The 21,906-nt window shown below is 42.5% G+C and overlaps 1 protein-coding gene across 7 annotated transcripts in view; it reads right to left on the bottom strand.

Annotated features, from left to right (window-relative positions):
- Positions 1-20,432: 20,432 nt before the first annotated feature.
- CCDC141 (coiled-coil domain containing 141) overlaps positions 20,433-21,906 on the bottom strand; it is a 225,859-nt gene continuing 224,385 nt past the window's right edge. For all 7 annotated transcript variants that reach the window (XM_033944939.1, XM_033944944.1, XM_033944945.1 and 4 more), the window contains one exon: positions 20,433-21,076. In XM_033944939.1, coding sequence (XP_033800830.1) covers positions 20,815-21,076 — 262 coding nt within the window. In that variant the 3' untranslated portion in view covers positions 20,433-20,814. The remainder of the gene's footprint in view (positions 21,077-21,906) is intronic.

The following is a 21,906-nucleotide window of genomic DNA, read 5'->3' as shown; positions in this document are numbered from 1 at the left end:
GGCAGCAGGGAAATGTCCATTCTAAAAAAAAAACATCCAAAATAAGGGTTGTTTTTTTTTTTGAATGGTCTACTTTTACGTTCATCAGTTTAATCGCCCAAACCACCACTACGTCTATCCTTAAAACACATTCCCAACCCAAAAATCGCCCAAGTCCCAAACGCCCAAAACAAGACTTTTTAGGCGAAGGAGGGGCCAGTCCTTCGCCTAAAAGCAGGATCCTCTAACCGGCGTCTGTCAAAAACAACACCGGTTACAGAATCCTGGAACCGTCGTTCCCCCCACCCCACACCTATGGGCCCCAGTCCCCTCTATGTGTATCCCACAATGCACTGGGAAGGGGCAAGCCTGCCATTCGGAGGAAGGCGAGCCTGTCGAACGGACGGAGGGAGAACCCAGCCGGCCGGCCATCTTTTGGGTTAGTGGAGGGTCCGGGGGGCTGTGAAGGGGGTGCCCAGGGGGAAGAGGGTTCAGGTTCAGGGTTGTCCGGCAGGAGGGCTTGGGCTCCCTCCTGTCGGTGATCGTGGTGGGTTCAGGGGGGGGGGATTATTTCTGGCAGGAGGGCTTGGGCTCCCTCCTGCCAGTGATCGCGGTGGGTTCAGGGGGGGGATTCTTTCTGGCAGGAGGGCTAGGGCTCCCTCCTGCCGGTGATTGCGGTGGGTTCGGGGGGGTACTTTCTTTCCGGCAGAAGGGCTTGTGCACCCTCCTGCCTGTGGTCACTTCTGGTTCAGTCATTGTTGCTGAGTCTTCTTGAGTACTTCAACATTGTTTATCTGACAATTTTTAAGAAAAATATGGCCAGACTAAAGTTGGTTCAGAATACAGCAGTCAGATTGATCTACAGCCTGAAGAAATATGATCATGTGGCACCATTTTATCGTGCGCTGCATTGGCTTCTTATGGAGGCTCGTGTTGTTTTTAAGCTGGGCTGTCTTTGCTACAAAGTTGCCTTTGGGACAGTTCCACTTTATTTAGCTAATAGTTTTCTTGTAGTAGCTAATAAGAACAGTAGGAGATCACATGCCTTCTTTGTCTTTCCATCGGTGCAGGGTTGTAAAAGTAAGAAATTTCTTGGTCATTCACTCTCATACCAGGCAGCCATTCATAACAAAGAATTTAAATTGTTAGTATTCACATCCTATTCTTATGAACATTTTAGAAATCAGTTGAAAACATTTCTCTTCTCAAAACATCTGACTGAATGTAACTCCTTCATTTGTAATTTTTTTTAAACCACATTGAACTTATGGCTATGTAGTAGAGAATGACACGGTGGCGGTTTACCCGCGGCCACCGCATTTTAGCCGCGGGTCACCCGCCGAAAACGGGGAAGAAAACTAGCAGTCGCTGCGGCGACGGGGACAAGGCCATTCACCTAGTCTAGAAATATGGTGGTATGTTATGTTATGCTTTGACTTGGTCTAAGTCAAAACATATAAGTTCCATCTGGCAACCTATCAAACCTTTTTGGTAATGGCTGCCAGATGACTAAGTCTAGGTCGGTCCACCTCCTGCCCTTTCTACTCCTCCAAAAACACCCCTTTTCACTCTAGGCGTACAGAGGCAGGGTAAAGGCCTAAGCTGGTTTTAGCGTCTAAAACCATTTTTGTTTATCGGTACTTGGATGATCTGTCTTTTTGATCATCCAAGTACCAACAGGCCACTTTTTGAATGTTTTTTTTAATTATTATTATGAACCCCCTAGTATCCAGGACTCACAAGGTCCTCCTGTATTTTTTCACAATACTCATGCGATTTAATAACTTTGAATAACTTTGTGTCATCAGCAAATTTAATTATCTCACTAGTTATTCCCATCTCTGGAGCATTGATAAATATGTTAAAAAGCAGCTGTCCCAGGACAGACCCCTGGTAGTACCCCACTATATAAACAAACAAACAAAAAACTCTTTCTAATGAAATATCAATAAAGGGGAAGTATATATGGTTAAAGGAGAAAAAGCATCACATCCCCGTCCGCTGCCAATTACTTAACTCAGACCTTTCAATATCAAATCATTATTTGTGATTTTCAAAGAGACAGTGGCCAGTCAGCATTTTGCTGCGTGCTGTTAGGGAATAGATCAATGTGTTTCTGATGGCACAAAACCCACTATTTACTCTTCTCCATTGAGAATATTGACCATTTAAACTTACTCTCTGTTTTCTGTCTTTCAACCAGTTCTTAATCCATAATAGAACATTACCTCTTATCCCATGACTTTCTAATTTCTTCAGAAGTCTTTCATGAGGTACTTTGTCAAATGCCTTTTGAAAATCCAAATACACAATATCAACTGAATCACCTTTTATCATTCACCCCTTCAAAGAAATGCAGTAGATTGGTGAGGCAAGATTTCCCTTGACTAAATCCATGTTGGCTTTCTCTCATTAATCCATGCTGATTTATATGTTCTCTCATTTTGTTCTTTATAATAGTCTACCATTTTCCTGGCACTGACATCATACTCGCCGGACTATAATTTCCCAGATTACCTCTGGAACCCTTTTTAAAAATCAGCATCACATTGGCCAACGTCCAGTCTTCTGGAACAATGCTGGATTTTAGAGAAAAATTACAAATTACATTACATTACATTAGGGACTTCTATTCCGCCTATACCTTGCAGTTCAAGGCGGATTACAAAAGAGCTAACTGGACATTTACTAACAATAGCTCTGTAAGTTCATTTTTCAATTCTATCAGCACTCTGGGATGTATACCATCCAGTCCAGATGATTTGCTACTGTTCAGTTTGTCAAATTGACCCATTACATCATCTAGTATTACAGTGATTTGTTTGAGTTTTTCTGATTCATCAGAATTGAATACCATTTCTGGCACCGGTAACTCCCCCACATCTTCCTTGATAAAGACCGAGGCAAAGAATTAATTTAATTTCTCCGCTATGGCCTTATCGTCCCTGAGAGCCCCTCTTATCCTTTGGTCATCTAGCAGTCCAACCAATTCTCTTCCTGGCTTCTTGCTTTTAATATACGTAAAAGCTTCCTGGCTTTTATTGTGTACTTTTTCTTCCAAAGCAATCTTCTTTTCAAGGTCTCTCTTTTCTTTCCTCATTAGCACCTTGCATTTCTCCTGTTTGTTGTCTGTATAATTATTTTCAGTCAGATCCTTCTTCCATTTTCTGCAGGATTCTTTTTTAGCTCTTTTAAACTAAACTAAACCTTAAGTTTGTATACCGCATCATCTCCATAAAGATAGAGCTTGGCACGGTTTACAGGTAAATTCAATAAATGAGGGAAGGACATAATAAGAACTTAAAGGTTATGAAGAGGATAGCTAGCTTTACATTTTAAATAGATAGCTTTACATTTTGGAGAAAAGCCAGGTTTTCAGATGCTTTCAGAATAATTGGAATGAGCCTAGGTTCAGCAGCGGGGCAGGGAGGTTATTCCAAAGCTCAGTGAATTTGAAGACAAGGGATTTCCCTAATTCACCTGCATACATGATGCCTTTTAACAAGGGGAAAGATAGTTTGAGTTTGTGGGCGGATCTGGTAGTGTCAGGTCTCGAAGAATTCCAGGATAGTGGAATTAGGGGAGGAAGAATGCCATGTAGGATTTTGAATATAAGGCAGGTACATTTAAAGTTAAGTTTTGACAGAAGCGGGGAAACATGATCGAATTTAGTTTTTGCGAAGATCAACCTAGCCGCAGTGTTCTGGATCTGCTGAAGTCTTTGAAGATTTTTCTTGGTTAGACTTAGATAGATGGAATTACAATAGTCCAGTCTGGAAAGAATGATTGATTGTACAAGGACAGCAAAATGTTGGTGGTGGAAGCAGGATCTCGCTTTTCTCAACATGTGAAGACTAAAAAAACATTTTTTTTTACCAGAGAGTTGAGATGATCATTAAAGGAAAGTGTAGAGTCAATGATGATGCCCAAAACTTTGCTTGAGAATTCGATCTTCAGTATAGGACCAGAAGGTAGTGGAATGAGCATGGGTAACTGATCTCGTTTTGGGCCAAGCCAGAGTAGTTTTGTTTTGGACTCATTCAGCTTCATTTGTACAGAGAGGGCCCAGGATTGGAGTTTCATTATGCAAGCTGTTATATTTTCGGTGAGGTTAGTGAGGTTCGAATCTATCTCGAGAAGGACTAGGATGTCATCTGCATATGTAAATAGTTTCTAAGGGAGATAGATGGAAGAATTTCAAAGAAGACATATAAATGTTGAAAAGAATAGGGGACAGGGGTGATCCCTAGGGAACACCATATAGCGGTCTCCAAGGAGAAGACATGGTTCCATTCATGTTAACAGTGTAAGAGCAGGATCGTAAAAATTTTGAGAACCAGTCTAAGACTGTGGAATCAATGCCTATCCCAGAAAGTTGGTAAATTAGGATATCATGGTGGACAACATCAAAGGCCACAGATAGATTGAATTATAGTAGGAGATAGCAAACTTATTATGAGATTGAAATTGTTGAATCTTTGAGATTAAAGAGGCCAGCAGGGATTTAGTGCTGAAATTGGGTCTGAAACCATATTGGCAAGGTAATAGAATGGAGAATCTCTGTAATAAAGATGAGAGCTGAGTGGATATAATAGCCTCAAGCATTTTGGTCAGGAGAGGAATATTTGCTATAGGACGATAGCTGGAAGGGGAGGATGGATCTAGATCAGCTTTTTTCAGTAATGGAGTCAGGGCAATGTGTCCCATTTGTATGGAAAATAGGTCAGATAGTAAAGCTGAGTTGATAAGTCTGGTGAGAGATGAAATAGCCTGCGCGGGAATTTTCTCGTAAAGGTAGGAAGGGAACGGGTCCAGGGCACATTTGCAGGATCTTAATTTGTGGCACAGTTTAGAGACCTGGGCTTCGGATACATGCTCAAAGACTGTCCAGGATCTGTCTACTGGAATAGGATTAGTGTCGCTGGACACCAGAGAATTGTAAGTGACTGCTGATGGAAAAGAGCTTCTTATAGTAGCAACCTTTTCATTGAAGAATTTTGCTTAGTCGTCCGCTGCTGGAGAGGAGGGGAGAATAGAGGAGTCATTTTTAGAGGTTAAGGAGCGCCAGATGTTAATGTGCTGCTCTGGTTATTGGATCTGGTGATTTTGTCACCGTAGAAGTTCTTCCTTGCTTTTTTTAGTACTGTATTGTAGAACTTGATACTGTCCCTCCAGGACTGTCTATTTGCGGGGGATTTAGATTTTTTTCCATTTACACTCCAGTACTCAACATTTCTGCTTTAGTTCTATGTGGTACGGAAGATACCAGGGGGGCCTTACGGGAATAGGAGACCATTTTAGTAGATAGAGGGGCAAGAGACTCAGAGAGGTTTATCCAGTTGTGCCAGTTGGTTTCTAGGGTATCAGGTTTGGGACAAAAGGAAAACTGATTGAGAAGTTGGATCCAGAACTGTTTGCTTGCAATTTTTTTACGGAAGGTAATAGATTTTATTGAAAACACTTAAGGGTTGAAAATACTTGCACACATGTAGTGATAATTATAGATGAAAAAGCCAGCACTGTAGCAGCCCTCAGAAGAACCACCCACATAAAGAGGCACGCCAAAATCAAGAAACAAATTGTGTGACCAGGATCTGTACAATAGCAAAAAAATCACCAGCAACTTCCACAAAAAAAATCCAAAAGCAGAAAAAGACAGAGAAACTTAGCTGCCGATATGATCTGGGTAATTCATAGAACACTTCACTCGGTACTCCCCCCTCCAGACACACTTCCACCGATTCGATCCACCCTATCACTACGATATAGCTTGTATCCTGGTATGACAGTGACCCATTGGTTATCTTCCTTCCACCAGATTTCAGAGATTCCTATCTTTTCATTTAGTGCAATATATTCCAACTCTCCTATCTTGTTTCTTAGGCTTCTGGCATTTGCATACAGACATTTCAAACAATGTTTGTCATATCTATTTACAATTTGCTCAGCAGTTGGCATGGATAATTTGCAATTTTTAAAATCAGCCTGCTCTGTATTTAAGGAAACCTGGTTTACTGTGGCCTGTATTGTAATCTCACTATTGGGAAGCTCTGTCTTCCCTTTTATGATGATATCTTTTACCTTGTCCCAAACCATGCTCTTTTGAATGACTGTCAGCCTTCCCCTAGTTTCTAGTTTGAAAGCAGCTCTATCTCCTTTTTAAATGACGCCAGCAGCTTGGTTTCACCCTGGTTAAGGTGGAGCCCATCTTTCTGGAATAGGCTCTCCCTTCTCCAGTATGTTGCACAGTTCCTAAGAAATCTAAAACCCTCCTCCCTGCACTATCGCCTCGTCTGGAGCTCTGCCTGTCTCTTGGTTTCTGCACGTGAAACAAGGAACACGTCTGAAAATGCTACCTTAGAGGTTCCTACCTAAGAGTCTAAATTTGGCTTCCAGAACCACCATACCACATTTCCCTATGTCATTGATACCCAGATGTACCAAGACAGCAGGTTCCTCGCCAGCATTGTCAAATCTTATCTAGGTGATACATGAGGTCCGCAACCTTTGCACCAGGCAGGCAAGTGACCAAATGATCCTCACGTCCACCAGCCACCCAGCTATCTACGTGAGTGAAAAGAGGTCTCTTGTATAAGAACATAAGAATTGCCGCTGCTGGGTCAGACCAGTGGTCCATCATGCCCAGCAGTCCGCTCACGTGGCGGCCCTTAAGTTAAAGACCAGTGCTCTAAATGAGTCCAGCCTCACCTGCATACGTTAGCTTCTAAATAGGCTCATAAATTATTATTGGAATCTCTTGTGCCATAATATCTAAAATCAAGAAGTGTATGCTTTTCATATATAAACATCACTTGAATACACTTATTCTAAGGCACTCTTGCTCTCTTCATTACTTTGTCCTTGCTTCTTTAAATCATACATACAGTACTTAGCCACAAGACTTCAGAAACACCACTCTTCCATCCCGTACTAAGTGTCTTTCTACGGGGAGATTCATGTATTAACTCCTCACTGGTCTGGGCTCCATTTTAACAATTTACTATGTTTTATTTAAATCTCTTACTTTTTTTAATTGTTAATTTTATAATTTTACTTATCTTGGTAATAGTCAACTGTCTCTTTACTTATCAGCAGACTAAGTGGTTGGACCCGACATGTTTCACCGTAGTTTCATCAGGGATCCACTCTACAATAAATATCACAATAGTTATAATTTTTCAATCTATCACATTACCATCATATAAAAAACATCTCATCCACCTTTTCCTTACCATAGCCTCTATCATCCAGCCCACACATTCAGTTTTAGTTGTAAGATGGCGGCGGTGTTTTAGGGCTCATTATTTATAGTTTAACAGCTGAAATACCAACCCCCCTTCAGCTCAACCTATTGCTGGGAAAGCCCGCCTCTTGCCCCAAGGACGCGCGCTGCCTCACGTCAGCTGAGATTCTACCGATCCCATTGGTGGAATCAGAACACAGAAGCTCACTCAATTTCAGCATTTAGTCCAGTCAGCTCAACTGTACCAAGCCTATGGATCCAACGCTGCTCTTTCAAATTTAACACTCTTTCCATATTACCTCCAACCCTCCCATCTTGCTGCAAGCTATCTATCACCCTCCATCTCAATTGCGATATCGTGTGTTTAAAACGCATCATATGTTAGACCATCGGAGCATGAGTGTGTTCATTGTTAATACGAGATTTATGCTCGTTTAATTGGGTCTTTATCGAGCGGCTCATCCTCCCTATATAATACATTATATACGCAGGGGCATATAATGGCAAAAATCACCCATCTGCTATTACAATCAGTGGTAGTTCTTGAAATGATTGTAGTGTGTTTCCCCAATACTGACCATTGTGCTCCCTCTATAGTTGTACTACACTATTGATACCCTCCGCATTTTAAATGTTGGCCCTGGTCAGTCCTTTTAGTATGAATAATTTTTTTTTAATTCAATGTTTGGCCGATCGTTTTACCTTTACTAAAAGCTATCAAAGGGAACTGACTGAGCCCCGTATGCAATGCTAATACATGCCAATGATTTTTCATCAGTTCAAATTGTAACAAATTTTTGGCAGCCCCCAAATATGGGAGTACACATATCAATTTATCTTCCTCACTACGATTACCTTCTTTATCTCTAATTAACAATTCCCTTTGAACATACCGGGCTCTCAAGTACGCTTGCTTAGTTGCTCATTTGGGATACCCTCTCGCTAGAAATCTTTCCTCTAGGATCCGGGCCTGATGTTTAAAGTCTTCTAACTCAGAGCAATTTCTCCTTATCCTCAGGTATTGACTGATGGGTAACCCAAACTTTAACTTAAGGGGGTGGTAACTAGAAAAGTGCAAGAGGGTATTGCGGGCCATTGGCTTCCTGTATATTGTGGTGGAAAATCCCCCAGGGGTCTTTAACACTGTCAAGTCCAAAAATTCAATCTGTTGGTGATATGTAAGCGTTAATTTTATCTGGACATCCACCGAAATCAAATACTCGACAAAATCCTTCAGTTCATCCCAAGACCCTTTCCAAAGAAAGAAAATGTCATCAAGGAACTTGGCCCAAAGGGGGTACTTTGGCAAATTGAGATGTTGTGTATACATGTAGCTCTTCAAATTTTGCCATGTATAAGGTGGCTACCGAGGGAGCCAAGGTTACTCCCATGGCTATACCCTGAGTTTGCTTAAAAAATTCCCCTTGATATTGGAAATAACTTTCATTGATGACCCATCAGGCTAGTTGTAATAAGAATCCAGTGGAAATCCTATGTGGAGGGCTACGATTTCGGAGCACCTCCTCAATGATATCTAAAGCCTGGGGTTGTGAGATTTTAGTGTATAATGATGTTACGTCCAGAGTGGCCATCCAAAGTTTTCCAGAAGTTTGTTGTACCCCAGTTAGCTGTCTCAAGAAATGGGCAGTGTCCTTCAAATATGATTTAACTTTGTGTACTTCTGTGCACAGGAAATAATCGACTAATTGGGATAATGGGTCCAATACTGATTGGCGTGTGTTTACTATGGGACGTCCGGGGGGTGGGGGGAGGGAATCAAGAGCTTTATGGATTTTGGGGACAAAGTAAATCAGCGTATCTTGGGAAATTTTTGAATCAAAAATTGGTATCCTTTTCTTGTGATCATTTTATCCTGATAGTGCATATATACACAACATTCCCCCTCTTTTACATAGCCCCGAAGCCCTTTAAATCTCTATGGGCTTCAGGGCCGTTACCGCAGCGGCCTGTGCTAAATGGCTTCGTAAAAGAGGCCCATAGTCTCACAGATAGGAGCTAACTTTTCAACATGATTGGGGGGTGCTCAACTCAGCACTAATTACCAGTTCCAAATAAAAGACATTAAAGCATGTCAGGCTTTCATTAAATGAAGAGCACAGCAGGTGGTGCCACACAGGGAGGACTTGTGGCTAAAAGAAATGTTAGGGGTAGTACTGCAGTTCCTATCAGTCTCTCTCCCTCCTCAATCCCAACTCACCACCTCAGTTTAGTATTTTATTCCCAGCCCATGTACACCACAGTCACACTATGCTTTCAGTCCACCCTGGTCCATATACAACCCATATTCTCCCATTCCCAGCCAGGCCTCAGTATTCTCTTTTCTTTTTTCTCAGACCATCGCCACTTCTTTCTGTCTTTCCCTGCCTTAATGTCTTCTTTCTCCTCTCATATTCTTCTTCTGTTTTTCTCTTACTTCTTTCTCCCAATGCAGTTTGACTTTTGCTTTGGGCGTAGAATGCTTAGCGCCCCCCCCCCCCCCAAATACCTTCTCTACTCCCCTTTCTTACTGATCTACACTCTACTTTCTCCTGATCTTACTTCCCCTGTCTCCAACTATTTCCTACCCCCCATTAAGTTCCCTCTCATTCTACCTTCATCAATGTCCCTCCCCTGCAGACTAGGCTCATCCATCCCTCATACCTTCTAAGCAGATTTATCACATATTTCATATTTTTTATTCCTGGGAAGGATCATATTCCTATTCCCCTTTCCCAAAGACCAAGACACTATTAGATCTATAACTCAATGACATAAATACAATAGCAATTCCATATCCAGAAAGGTCCCATGAGCTGCATGTACAGTACAAACTTTAGAAGCCCAGCAGTCATTTGCTTCCATAGGTGCCAGCTCTGTGGATGCTGTGGGCTAAAGCATCCCCAATATTCTGTCCAGCTCTGCCCAAACAACAGAGCTGAAATGTTCCTGATGTAGAGCTGTAGGGGAAAGTAGGAAGTAAGGGTGTGTTTCTGAATCTATTGCTCCTGCCTATTCCTGCATCCTATTGGTCAGATATTCCTCAGCCAGCCAATAAGCTGCAAAGGAGGCAAGACCAGTAGCTTAAGAGACACCATTGGTCAGACAATCCATAGCTAGCCAATAGAACGCAAGGTAAAGTTGGATGAAAGGTGTCTCCCAATCTGTTGGTCCTACCTCCTCTTGCATCTATTAGCTGGCTAAGGAACATTTGAGCAATAGGTTCATAGCAAGGAGCAGAGGAGAACAGCAGTGTAGGTCAGATAGGCTTCCTGTCTTTGGTCTACCATAGAGAGTGGGAGAAGTGCTGAGCATAGTTGAAGGTCTGCAGTTTTCTTACCTAATTGGGCTGCTTTCGAAAGTTAGTTGTGGGAAATTTTGAGCAGTGGCAGGTTGCGTTTTTTTGGGCTGGTTTCTGATTGTGTCACTGTAATTTGAGCTGCAAGTCTCCCAATACAGTAAATATAATGTTCCCTTCTACCATCCTATCCCAGCGCAGCACAGTTGGTGTCTAGGCAGCGCAGCAATTTTCGTGCTCAGAACCCTCAAAATTTCACTCTGCTTGCGAGACTTGCCTGTGATGTCACTGCACACTATTTTCTCCCCATTCTCTTTTGACAAGCTGCCACTGCAGGGAAATAAAAGAGGCGCCATAGCTATCACCACTCATTTTGTGGAACAAGCAATGGTAAATGGCAGCATCGGTAACCAAGGCTGAGAGTGAGTGGTAGAGGTTTGCAGGCACTATCTTTTTTGGTTTTCCTGTAATAGGTCTTTGTGGGGCTGGGGGGGGGATGTGTGAGGCCTCTGGTCACCTCTCAGCTCTGCACATGGACTTACCTTTCCCATTCCTTATTCTACTGGTACTGTGGATGCTGTGTATTAGTAGCACAATCAGCTGCAGGATCCCTGCTAGCAGATGTGCAGTTCCAAGAAGGTGTATCTGCATTCTCAGTATCAGTAATCTTTGATAGTGTTGTTCAGTGCCTATAATTTAGGACAGATATACACTCTGGTGACTGGATTTTTTTGTTGTTGCCACTTGTATGTATACCATTAGTTTAGGGTAACTGGAAAAAATATGGAGAGTGGGGAAGATGGAGAATCTAAAATTGGGCATGCCCGATGGTCTTCCCACCATTATTTATCTTTGGGTTAGTTTCCCTGACCGTTCGGTAAGGTTACAAGTTCATGCCAATATATCAGAAAGATGTATGCCAAAGTTTCTGAAGTGTCAACATATTTGAGAATTTATCTTTATGAAATTGGCAGGAATACTCAATCTCGTAAAGGCATTTTTATCTTATTTAGTCTTGGGAATATGAAAACATACAGTGCATTTGGCTGTTTTGGGGCTGCTTTTTCAAGGTAAAGGGCGGAATTTAAAAAAAATTTCTGGCAACTCTAGTGCAACCTGTCCCTCCTCTGAGAGAATTACCTACTGCCTTCTAATATTTTAGTTATATAACTGAGAGTCTTATCAATATGAATTCTCCCAGGAAAAAGATCCAGCCTAGTATGTTGTCACGTTCAAGCCTCAGCGCTTGAATGAACAGTGTTTTACAAGCAAGCGTCCCCTGAAGAAGGCGTTATTTTGAGAACACCGAAACAGGGATCCTTGTTGGGATTTTTTAAATGTTTGTTTATTTCAACAAAGACTTATATTGGTTGTTTTACACATCTACCTTGTCTTTTTTTGTTGTATTTTTATCCCAAGATAAAAGGATTTTCTTTTTTTTGCCTGCTTGATTTCCATACTTAAGCCAGGCTGACTCTTGGGGGTGATAGCAAGGCTTATAATATCAGATCCACAGTGACAATGGTAACCAACTTGAGATCAGCCTCCATAGAGGAGATATGCAAAGCTGTGACATGGTCATCTGTCCACACATTTACATCCCACTATTGCTGCCTTGGGCAGAATTCCTGATGTGGCAACCATTATCCCAGGACAAGCAGCAGCATATTCTCACATGTGGGTGACATCATCCATGGAGCCCTGATGCGGACAGCTTCGCAAGCAGACTTGCTTGTAAAACTTTTAGAAAATTTATGACCCACCCCCCCGCACTGTGCATGTGCGAGTGTCTTCCCGCATCTCCTCAGTTCTCAGTTTTCCACGGAGCCAAGAAGTCCTCATTGCGACGCTCTGTGCTAGACTTAGTTCTACTTGTGCCTTCTCTTATTGCAGCTCACGTTTTTTTTCTTACAGGGTTGCTGCGTTTATTACGTATTTAATTTTTCTTTTTAAAAAAACCTTGTTTGGTGTGTTTTTTTCTTCATATCATGGCGGGGCCTAACCCACAGCTTCAGCTGGCGGGCTTTAACTTAGCCACGGCTGTTTTTCATTCTATGTCCCGGCCGGTCACAGGCTTCAAGAAGTGTAGCCACTACCAGCGAGCGATCTCCCTCACTGACCTACACAACTGGTATGTACAGTGTTTAGGACCTGACCATCATCCGGAGCCGTGTGCCTGCTGTGCTACGCTTCAATCTCGAGCCCTTAAACGTCGTTGAGTTCAGGTAGAAAAAATATTTGGCGGCATGGATAAGCCTTTATCTAAGGCCCTGACCCCGATTCCAACCCCGACCTCGACCCTGAATCTAGTCAAGTCTTCTAAGGGGCTACCACCTTTCACCTCGACCTCGTCCTTAATCAAACCGTCCTCGTTTGGGAAGTCCTTGTCTTTGGTGAAATCAGCTAAATCTTCTCCTGAGGAGCCATAATCCTCACTGTCTCCCTCAGTTAAGATAACTAAGCCAACTCCTCTAGACATGTCACCCTTAGAACCAGTGGTTTTGAAGCTTCCCAAGAAAAATGTCTCAAAATCGAGACATCTTTCTTCTTCAAGGTTATCTTCCTTATATACCACACCATATATACCAGATTCAATGGTCTCAGTGCTGGTTTTACAGAATATGTTGGCAACTATTCTGCATCAGAAGTTTGGTAACATGCTTGCCCAATTCACTCCTGCCTCAACTCTGCTTCCTGCAGTCCAGCCTGAGCTCAGCAGTATTACAAGGAGTTGAGTCCTTGGCAGTGCCTGAAGCTCAACCTGGTTACTCTATACAAGGAGTCGAGTCCTTAAGAATGCCTCCAGATTAATCTACACACTCTCTCCAGGAGTTGAGTCCTTGAAAGTGCCCTCACACAAGCCACCACCATCGGGGAACAGGCCGCCACCACCGCTGCTTCCATCAGGGAACAGGCCACCGCTGAGTTCTGAGCTCTCCCTGCTTCCCTCCCTTGTAAAGAGGACGCTGAAGCGCCGGGCCGACCAACCTTCCCCACACGACATCAAGTCTGACGTTGTAGAGGAAGTTCCGGGCCAGCCAATCGCTGGTGGGGAAGATTGGTCAGCCCGGCGCTTCAGCGTCCTCTTTACAGAGGAGGGCAGCAGGGAGAGCTCAGAACTCAGCGGTGGCCTGTTCCCTGATGGCAGCAGCGGTGGTGGCGGCCTGTTCCCCGATGGTGGTGGCTTGTGTGAGGGCAGGGAGAAAGAAAGAAAGGGGGGGAAGGAGACAGACAGAAAGAAAGAAGGGAGACGGGAGACAGAAAGACAGGGAGAAAGACAGAAAGTGGGCATGGAGAAAGAAAGATAGGGAGACAGACAGAAAGAGGGCATGGAGAGAGAAAGAAAAAGTTGGGGGAGGGAATGAGATCTGGATGAGAGGAAGCATACAGGAGGCTGAAAGAAAGGAAGAAATATTGGATGCACAGTCAGAAGAAGAAAGTGCAACCAGACACTCAAGAAATCACCAGACAACAAAGGTAGGAAAAATTATTTTATTTTCAATTTAGAGACCAAAATGTGTCTATTTTGAGAATTTATATCTGCTGTCTATATTATGCACTATGGCCCCCTTTTACTAAACCATAATAGTGTTTTTTAGCACAGGGAGCCTATGAGCATCGAGAGCAGCGCAGGACATTCAGCGCAGCTCCCTGCGCTAAAATCCGCTATCAAGGTTTAGTAAAAAAGGGAGGGGGTATATTTGTCTATTTTTGTATAGTTGTTACTGAGGTGACATTGCATAAAGTCATCTGCCTTGACCTCTGAAAACCCGCAGAATATAAATGATAATTAGCATTTTCTCTGCGTACAGTGTGCTTTGTGTTTTTTAAAATTTTATTGTTGGTAGATCATTTTGACTTGGTCATTTTAAAAGAAGCTCGCAAGCCCAAAAAGTGTGGGCACCCCTGAGCTAGAGAATGACACGTCACCGATCGGGCATCTCCCTCCCTCCCCCTTACCTTCGTGGCAATTTTCTTTTTTGTCTTCCAGCTGCCTGAGCTGGATTTCATCAAGTCACATGTGGCTGGTGAAACTTCTCTTCTGACGCAACTGGAACAGGAAGTTGCATCAGAGGAGAAGTTTTGGCAGCCACACGAGACTTGATGAAAGCCGGCTCGGAAAGCTGGAAGACCAAAAAAAAAAGAAAATCGCCACGAAAATAGGGGGCAGCTGCTGAAAGACATCTAGTAATCCTTGCAGGCTTGACTGTGCAGGGAATTATTTTTGTAAAATCATGTTTTGTTATGTGACTGGCATTATTTAGACTTTAATTTCTATGAATGAATAGAATGAAAATGATATAAAATTGCTTGCTTGATTTTATGCGCGTGCTCTGAAGGGAAGTGGAGAGAGAGTGTACTGAGGACGCTGAAGGGAAATGGGGAAGAGAAGTAGAGAATGGGGAGAAGGCGCTGAAGGGAAATGGGGAAGAGAGTGGGGAGAAGACACTGATTTATAAATTGACAATTGTACAGAATATTGTTTCTTTTTATACTTTACTAAGTTCAGTATAAAATTATTCGAGGCTTGTGTGGATGAGATCAGATGGTTTGCGGAGATGGGGACTGAGCTCACGGGCATAGGAGGGGGACAAATTTTTTCCACGTATCATTCTCTAGGCTCTGGCACAAATTGATTTTGACTACATGTGGGTGAGCAGGGTGTCATTAAATGCATGTTTTCTCATATTTTATTTTAATGTAAAAAATATTTTTTGTCAATAAATAAGATATTATTATCTTGAAAAGAAATTTGGCTCTCAAAAGAAATCTTAATCGTTGTACTGCTGATCTTTGGCTCTTTTGACTAATGAGTTTGCCTACCACTGCTCTAAGGAGTATCTGGAAGAACTGGGAATGCCTCATCCTCCTAGGGAGTCTCTCAAATTATCCATAAATGGCTTTCTTTCTCAGACTTTCAAAAGAAATCTTGAGACACCATATTCTGTTCCTGCTGTGCCTGCAAAGTTGGAATCTCGATATAGGATAGTTCACTGTAAGGGATTTGACAATTATCCCATCAGTTTCTTCTTGTGAAATCTTCTTTTAAAAGAACTAATCCTGCCAAGGTTTATGCCACTGTCCCGCCTTGAAGAGAGGGTAGGACTATGGACAAGTTTGGTCGTTGGCTGTATCAAAATTCAATTATGACCACCCGAGTTTTGAACTACAACTTTGTCTTCACATCTTATCTCAAGCATTTGGTCAATGCCATGCCTGATTTTTTCAAATATCTTCCCCAACATTGACTTCCAGAGTTTCAACAACTATACAGCACTCTGGGTCAACTTCGCATGCATCTTGTTCAATCTGTATATGATTTGTTTGAACTGTCCTCTAGGGTCACTGCCTTTTTGGTGGCCATGCGTCGCCTTGCCTGGCTTCGTACCGTGGACATGGACCCGAATCTGCAAGATCGACTGGCTAACATCCCATGCCAGGGCAATGAGTTGTTTGATGACTCTGTTGAGACAGCTACCAAGCGCTTAACTGAGCATGAGAAGTCCTTTGCTTCCATCATTAAACCAAAGCAAAAGCCTTCCACTGCCAAAGGTTATAGACCTGTTCTATCCTACCAGAGGCGTTTTCCTCAGAAGGCAGCTCCTTATTCAAGGCCGCTTCCTAAGAAACAACAGCTGCAAAAACCTCAGACTCCTGCTGCACCCAAGGTATCTCAGTCTTTTTGACCATCTCACACAGAGCATAACCTCAGTTGTTCTGCCTCTGTCCTCTCCTCTTCCCATAGGGGGCCGTCTCCATTTTTATTACCACCGATGGGTGCTCATTACATCCAACCTCTGGATCCTCTCTGTCATCAGGGAAGGTTACTCTATTCATTTCATCCAGATTCCTCCAGATCTTACCCCAAAAGAGTATCCTTCCAATCCATCCCAGACCACCCTTCTTCTTCAGGAAGCTCAAGCTCTGCTTTATCTCCATGCCATCGAGTATGTTTCCCTGGAACAGCAGAGCAGGGGTTTTTACTCCTGTTACTTCCTAGTTCCGAAGAAGACTGGCAATCTGCAACCTATTTTGGATTTCATAGCACTCAACAAATTTCTTATCAGACAAAGGTTTTGGATGGTGTCTCTGGCATCCTTGTATCCTCTTCTAGATCAGAACGATTGCTTATGCTCTCTGGATCTCAAAGAGGCTTATACCCACATTCCCATTCATCCAGCCTCTCGCAAGTTCCTCAGATTTTGGGTGGGAAATCATAATTTTCAGTACAGAGTGCTAACCTTCAGCCTGGCATCATCTCCCAGAGTCTTCACCAAGTGCCCAGTGGTGGAAGCAGCAGCTCTGCGAAACCATGGTCTTCGGGTTTTCCCATACCTGGACGATTAGCTCATCAAAGATTTAACATCTCGGGGGTTATTGTAGCGACTCAACGGACGGTTCCTCCAAAGCTTGGGGTTCGAAATCAACTTTCCAAAATCAAGCTACAGCCCTCTCAGACTCTACAGTTCATTGGAGCAGTACTGGATACTGTACAACTCAGAACATTCCTTCCTCAACAACGTCAGGATGCTCTCATTCAAATTTGTCACAAAGTGTCATCCTTCACTTCACTTTCAGTGAGACACATGATGGTTCTCCTAGGTCACATGGCCTCTACAGTTCACATGACTCCTTTTGTTAGACTTCACCTACGAATTCCTCAATGGACCCTGGCATCTCAGTGGGTCGACCCACTCTCTCAGCACATTACAGTGACTCCTTCGTTGAGACAGACTCTGCACTGGTATATGCTCTCTTCCAATCTCTCCAGAGGTTTACTGTTTCAAATGCCTCCTCATCAGAAGGTCCTCACGACAGACTCCTCGACCTACGCTTGAGGGGCTCATCTCAATGGTCTCCGTACTCAAGGCCATTGGTCCAGCACAGATTGTCAGTGTCACATAAATCTGTTGGAACTAAAGCTATCTTCAGTGTTCTCAAAGCTTTTCAGCATCTTCTCCACGATCAAGTATTCCTCATTCCGACAGACAATCAAGTCACCATGTACTACGTCAACAAGCAGGGAGGCACAGGATCTCTCCCTCTCTGCCAGGAAGCTCAAAAGGTGTGCAATTGGGCAATCCTTCACAACATATTTCTAAAAGCGATTTATATTCAAGGAGAGAAAAACTGTCTAGCGGACAAATTGAGTCGTCTTCTCCAACCTCACGAATGGACACTCAATTCCTCTCCTCTTCATCACATTTTTTCTCAGTGGGGGACCCCTCAGATAGATCTCTTTGCATCTCCCCATAACAACAAACTGCCTGAGTTCTACTCCAGGATATATTTTCCCCATCGCCTCGAAGCAGATGTTTTTCTTCAGGAATGGACGAATCAGTTTCTGTATGCTTTTCCTCCATTTCCTCTCATTCTCAAGACACTCGTCAAACTCAAACATGAACATGCCACCATGATTCTGATAGCTCCTCAGTGACACAGACAACCGTGATTCTCACTTCTTCTTCAGCTCAGCAGCAGGGAGCCACTACTTCTACTAGGTTTTCCATCTCTGCTTACACAGAGTCAGGGGTCTCTGCTTCATCCCAACCTGCATTCTCTACACCTAACAACTTGGTACCTCTTAACCGAACTGCCACTTTACAGTTTTCTCAATCTGTCAAGGACATTTTAGAAGCTTTTAGGAAGCCTACCACTCGGCAATGTTACAACCAGGAATGGACTAGATTTTTTGCTTGGTGCATCATTCATCATAAGGATCCTCAATCTACCTCCATGTCTTCAGTTTTGGATTACCTCTTGCATTTATCTCACTCAGGCCTCAAATCCACGTCCTTTCGAGTCCATCTCAGTGCAATTGCTGCTTTTCATCAGTCTATTGAAGGGAAACCCCTTTCTGCTCATCCTGTGGTTTCCAGATTTATGAAAGGACTTTTCAATGTCAAGCCACCTCCAGTGGTTTAGGATCTCAATGTTGTTCTTGCTCAATTGATGAAGCCTCCCTTTGAACCAATGGCTTTGGCTCATCTCAAATATCTCACTTAGAAAGTAGTTTTCTCATTGCTTTCATATCCGCTCGCAGAGTCAGTGAGCTACAAGCTTTAGTAGCGGACCCGGCTTTCACAGTATTCCATCATGACAAGGTGGTCCTCCATACTCATCCTAAATTCTTACCTAAAGTGGTTTCAGAATTTCATCTCAATCAATCCATTGTACTTCCAGTGTTTTTTTCCAAAGTCTCATTCTCATCCTGGAGAAACAGCTCTTCATACTCTGGACTGTGTGCTTTGGCTTTCTACTTGCAAAGGACTAAGCCACACAGATCTGCTCCTCAACTTTTTGTCTCCTTCAATCCAAACAAGTTGGGACATCCAGTTTCCAAGCACACCATCTCCAGCTGGATGACTGCTTGCATCTCTTTCTGCTATTCTCAGGCTAGACTGCATCTACAGCTCATAAAGTCAGAGCCATGGCAGTATTGGTAGCTTTCCTTAGATTTACTCTTATTGAGGAAATCTGCAAAGCTGCCACTTAGTCCTCGGTTCATACTATCACCTCTCATTATTGTCTGGATTACATTTCCAGACGGGATGGCCATTTTGGCCAGGCAGTTTAAAAAAATTTATTCTCATAAATTGCCAACACTCCCACCATCCCATTATGCTTAGCTTGGAGGTTACCCACATGTGAGAATATGCTGCCTGCTTGTCCTGGGATAAAACACAGTTACTTACCATAACAGGTGTTATCCAGGGACAGTAGGCAGATATTCTCGCAACCCACCCACCTTCCCTGGTTGGCTTCTTAGCTAGCTATCTGAACTGAGGAGACGCTCTAGAGATGCGCATCTTTTGTCAGGCAGGTAGGCACTAGCGCATGCATGGTGCGGCAGTCACAAACTTTCTAAAAGTTTTACAAGCAAGTCTGTTTGCGAGGCTATCCTCATCGGGGTTCTGTGGATGACATCACCCAGATGTGAAAATATCTGCCTGCTGTCCCTGGATAACACATGTTATGGTAATTAACTGTGCTGTTTGAACAATCATGCAAAATTTATTCGGTATGAATCCAACTCCACCCCCTCAGATCCGTTATTTATTCTGTTCCAGGCTGCACCTTCACATTAGCATGATGCCCCTGTATAAAATTCTGGTGAGACCTCAATTAGAATATTGTGTAAAAAAGACCTCATTTAGAATATTGTGTACAATTTTGGAGGCTGCACCTTCAAAAAGATATAAAAAGGATGGAGTCGGTCCAGAGGAAGACTACTAAAATGGTGCGTGGTCTTCATCATAAGGCGTATGGGGACAGAGTTAAAGATCTCAATCTCTATACTTTGAAGGAAAGGCAGGAGGGGAGAGATATGATAGAGACATTTAAATACCTACGTAACGTAAATGCTCTTGAAAGGAAACTCTGGAATGAGAGGGCATAGGATGAAGTTAAGAGATGATAGGCTCAGGAGTAATCTAAGCAAATACTTTTTTACAAAAAGAGTGGTAGATGCATGGAACGGTCTCCCGGTAGAGGTGGTGGAAACAGAGATTGTGTCTGATTTCAAAAAAGCCTGGGATAGGCACATGGGATCTCTTAGAGAGAGGAAGAGATAATGGTTTCTGAGGATGGGCAGACAGGATGGGCTGTTTGGCCTTTATCTGCCATCATGTTTCTATGTTTTTATTTCTCAAGCTGACTGCTGTACCAGCCTTGTTGTTTTCTGTGAGCCTGGTAGCTAGGAATTCCCAGCTGTGAGAATATGTGTTGGGATCTATTGAATGACATCACCCAGCTGTGAGACTATTTGGCCTGGTATCCTCGTAGAACACCTGCTACAGGTAAGTAACTTCGCTAAGTAAAAATGCATGTTAAATAAATGAAACTTAATAAAATTACTTCTTTATGACTGCTGTAAAAGGCAAATGGAGAAAAAAAAACATCATTCATGGTGTGTATTTAGAAATGATTTATACATTTATATAGTTTGTACTGTATTCTTTTCCATTATGTAACTAAAATATTTTGAATCATAATACATAGTCAGTTAAGGGGAAAAAGCTTAGTTTGATACAGACAAATGCACCTCAAAAGTACTTCATAAATATAAGAGAGAGAACTATTTTTGTAAATCTAAGAATTCACTATTAACAAACATTGCTTCACAGACAAAATAATTTTAGGCAGCTATGGTATTAATAAAATAGGCAAGATGTGAAACATGAATCAAAAGCTGGTTTGTACATTGATTCCATTGTGAGAACTGAGAACTGAGTTGCTTTCAAGTAATTTCGGCACATGAAGAGGTTCTTGTTTGTTGTTACCAGCACCAGCAATTCTAGGTAAGTAGCCAGTACAGCAATAATACACTAACATAGATGACAAGTACAGTTATCCAGTCTATTTCTTTGATAGGTGACCTGTTATCTTTCACATGGAGAATGGTACTGGAAGAGATAGTACCACTAGAATTTTTGGCCCAAGCAACAAAGGGACCAGTATCTTTCTCACACATCTTCTGAATAAACAAAGTTTGCTTTTTCGTCTTTTGTAAAATCATTATGTGCTCATCTGGAGTCCGTTTCTGGCCCTCCTTGTACCTAAAGCAGAGAGGCAGTTTTTAAAGTCAGATTTATATCAGCATTTACAGAAATAAAGTTTTACTTTTGTTTTCAAGTAACATCTACAAATGACTGTAATCCATGAATTGCACCGTTGTTTTTTTATAATATAAAAATGCTACTAAATTTATTGATCAAAAGCATTATTCCTTTAACATAGTGTTAGAAAACACCTAGGGCCAGATTCTGTATAGGACACGCAGTCTCAGAAACTGCCTAAGTGGCTTTTGAGAATTGCACACAGATGTCCTATAGAGAATTGCATCTGTCCTCACCGACAGACACCTAAGCCCGCCTAATAACTCGATTCTCTAACTGGCGTTCACTTCACAGGCGCCAGTTAAAGAATTGGGTTGCCACTGAGTTTATCGCAGCAAGGGATCTCCCTGCCATGATAAGTTTAGTCAAATATACAAGGTAGGGGCAACTAAACTCAAGGTGTTTCTTCCTTAGCATTTTTTTGCTACTTCAGCTTGTCTGCGGTGTTCTTTGCTCACATGGAAGCTGCAATGCCATATATATATAAGTTAATACCATCAGAAAATGAATGAGAAACAGCTGCAAAGGCAAAAGGATAATGACTTGACTTGACTTGAGGTCACTCCTTACCAAAACAGTTTGAGAGTCTACACTGCTCATAAGCAAAAACCATTTCCTACTTTGTAGGTTCCTTGAAGCAGATACGAAACGTGTCACGTCGGAACCTGATACCTGCAATCTACAAGATAAGTTTTTTGTGTTTTCAATTAATAATTCAAAGAAGAATAAGTAGTTTGCCGGTTTGGCACCTAAGTTGACCATTTGAATAT

Source organism: Geotrypetes seraphini, chromosome 5, assembly GCF_902459505.1.
Source record: "Geotrypetes seraphini chromosome 5, aGeoSer1.1, whole genome shotgun sequence".
Lineage (NCBI taxonomy): Eukaryota > Metazoa > Chordata > Amphibia > Gymnophiona > Dermophiidae > Geotrypetes > Geotrypetes seraphini.
Note: the sequence above shows the minus strand (reverse complement) of the source record. Positions and strands in the feature narration are given on the sequence as shown.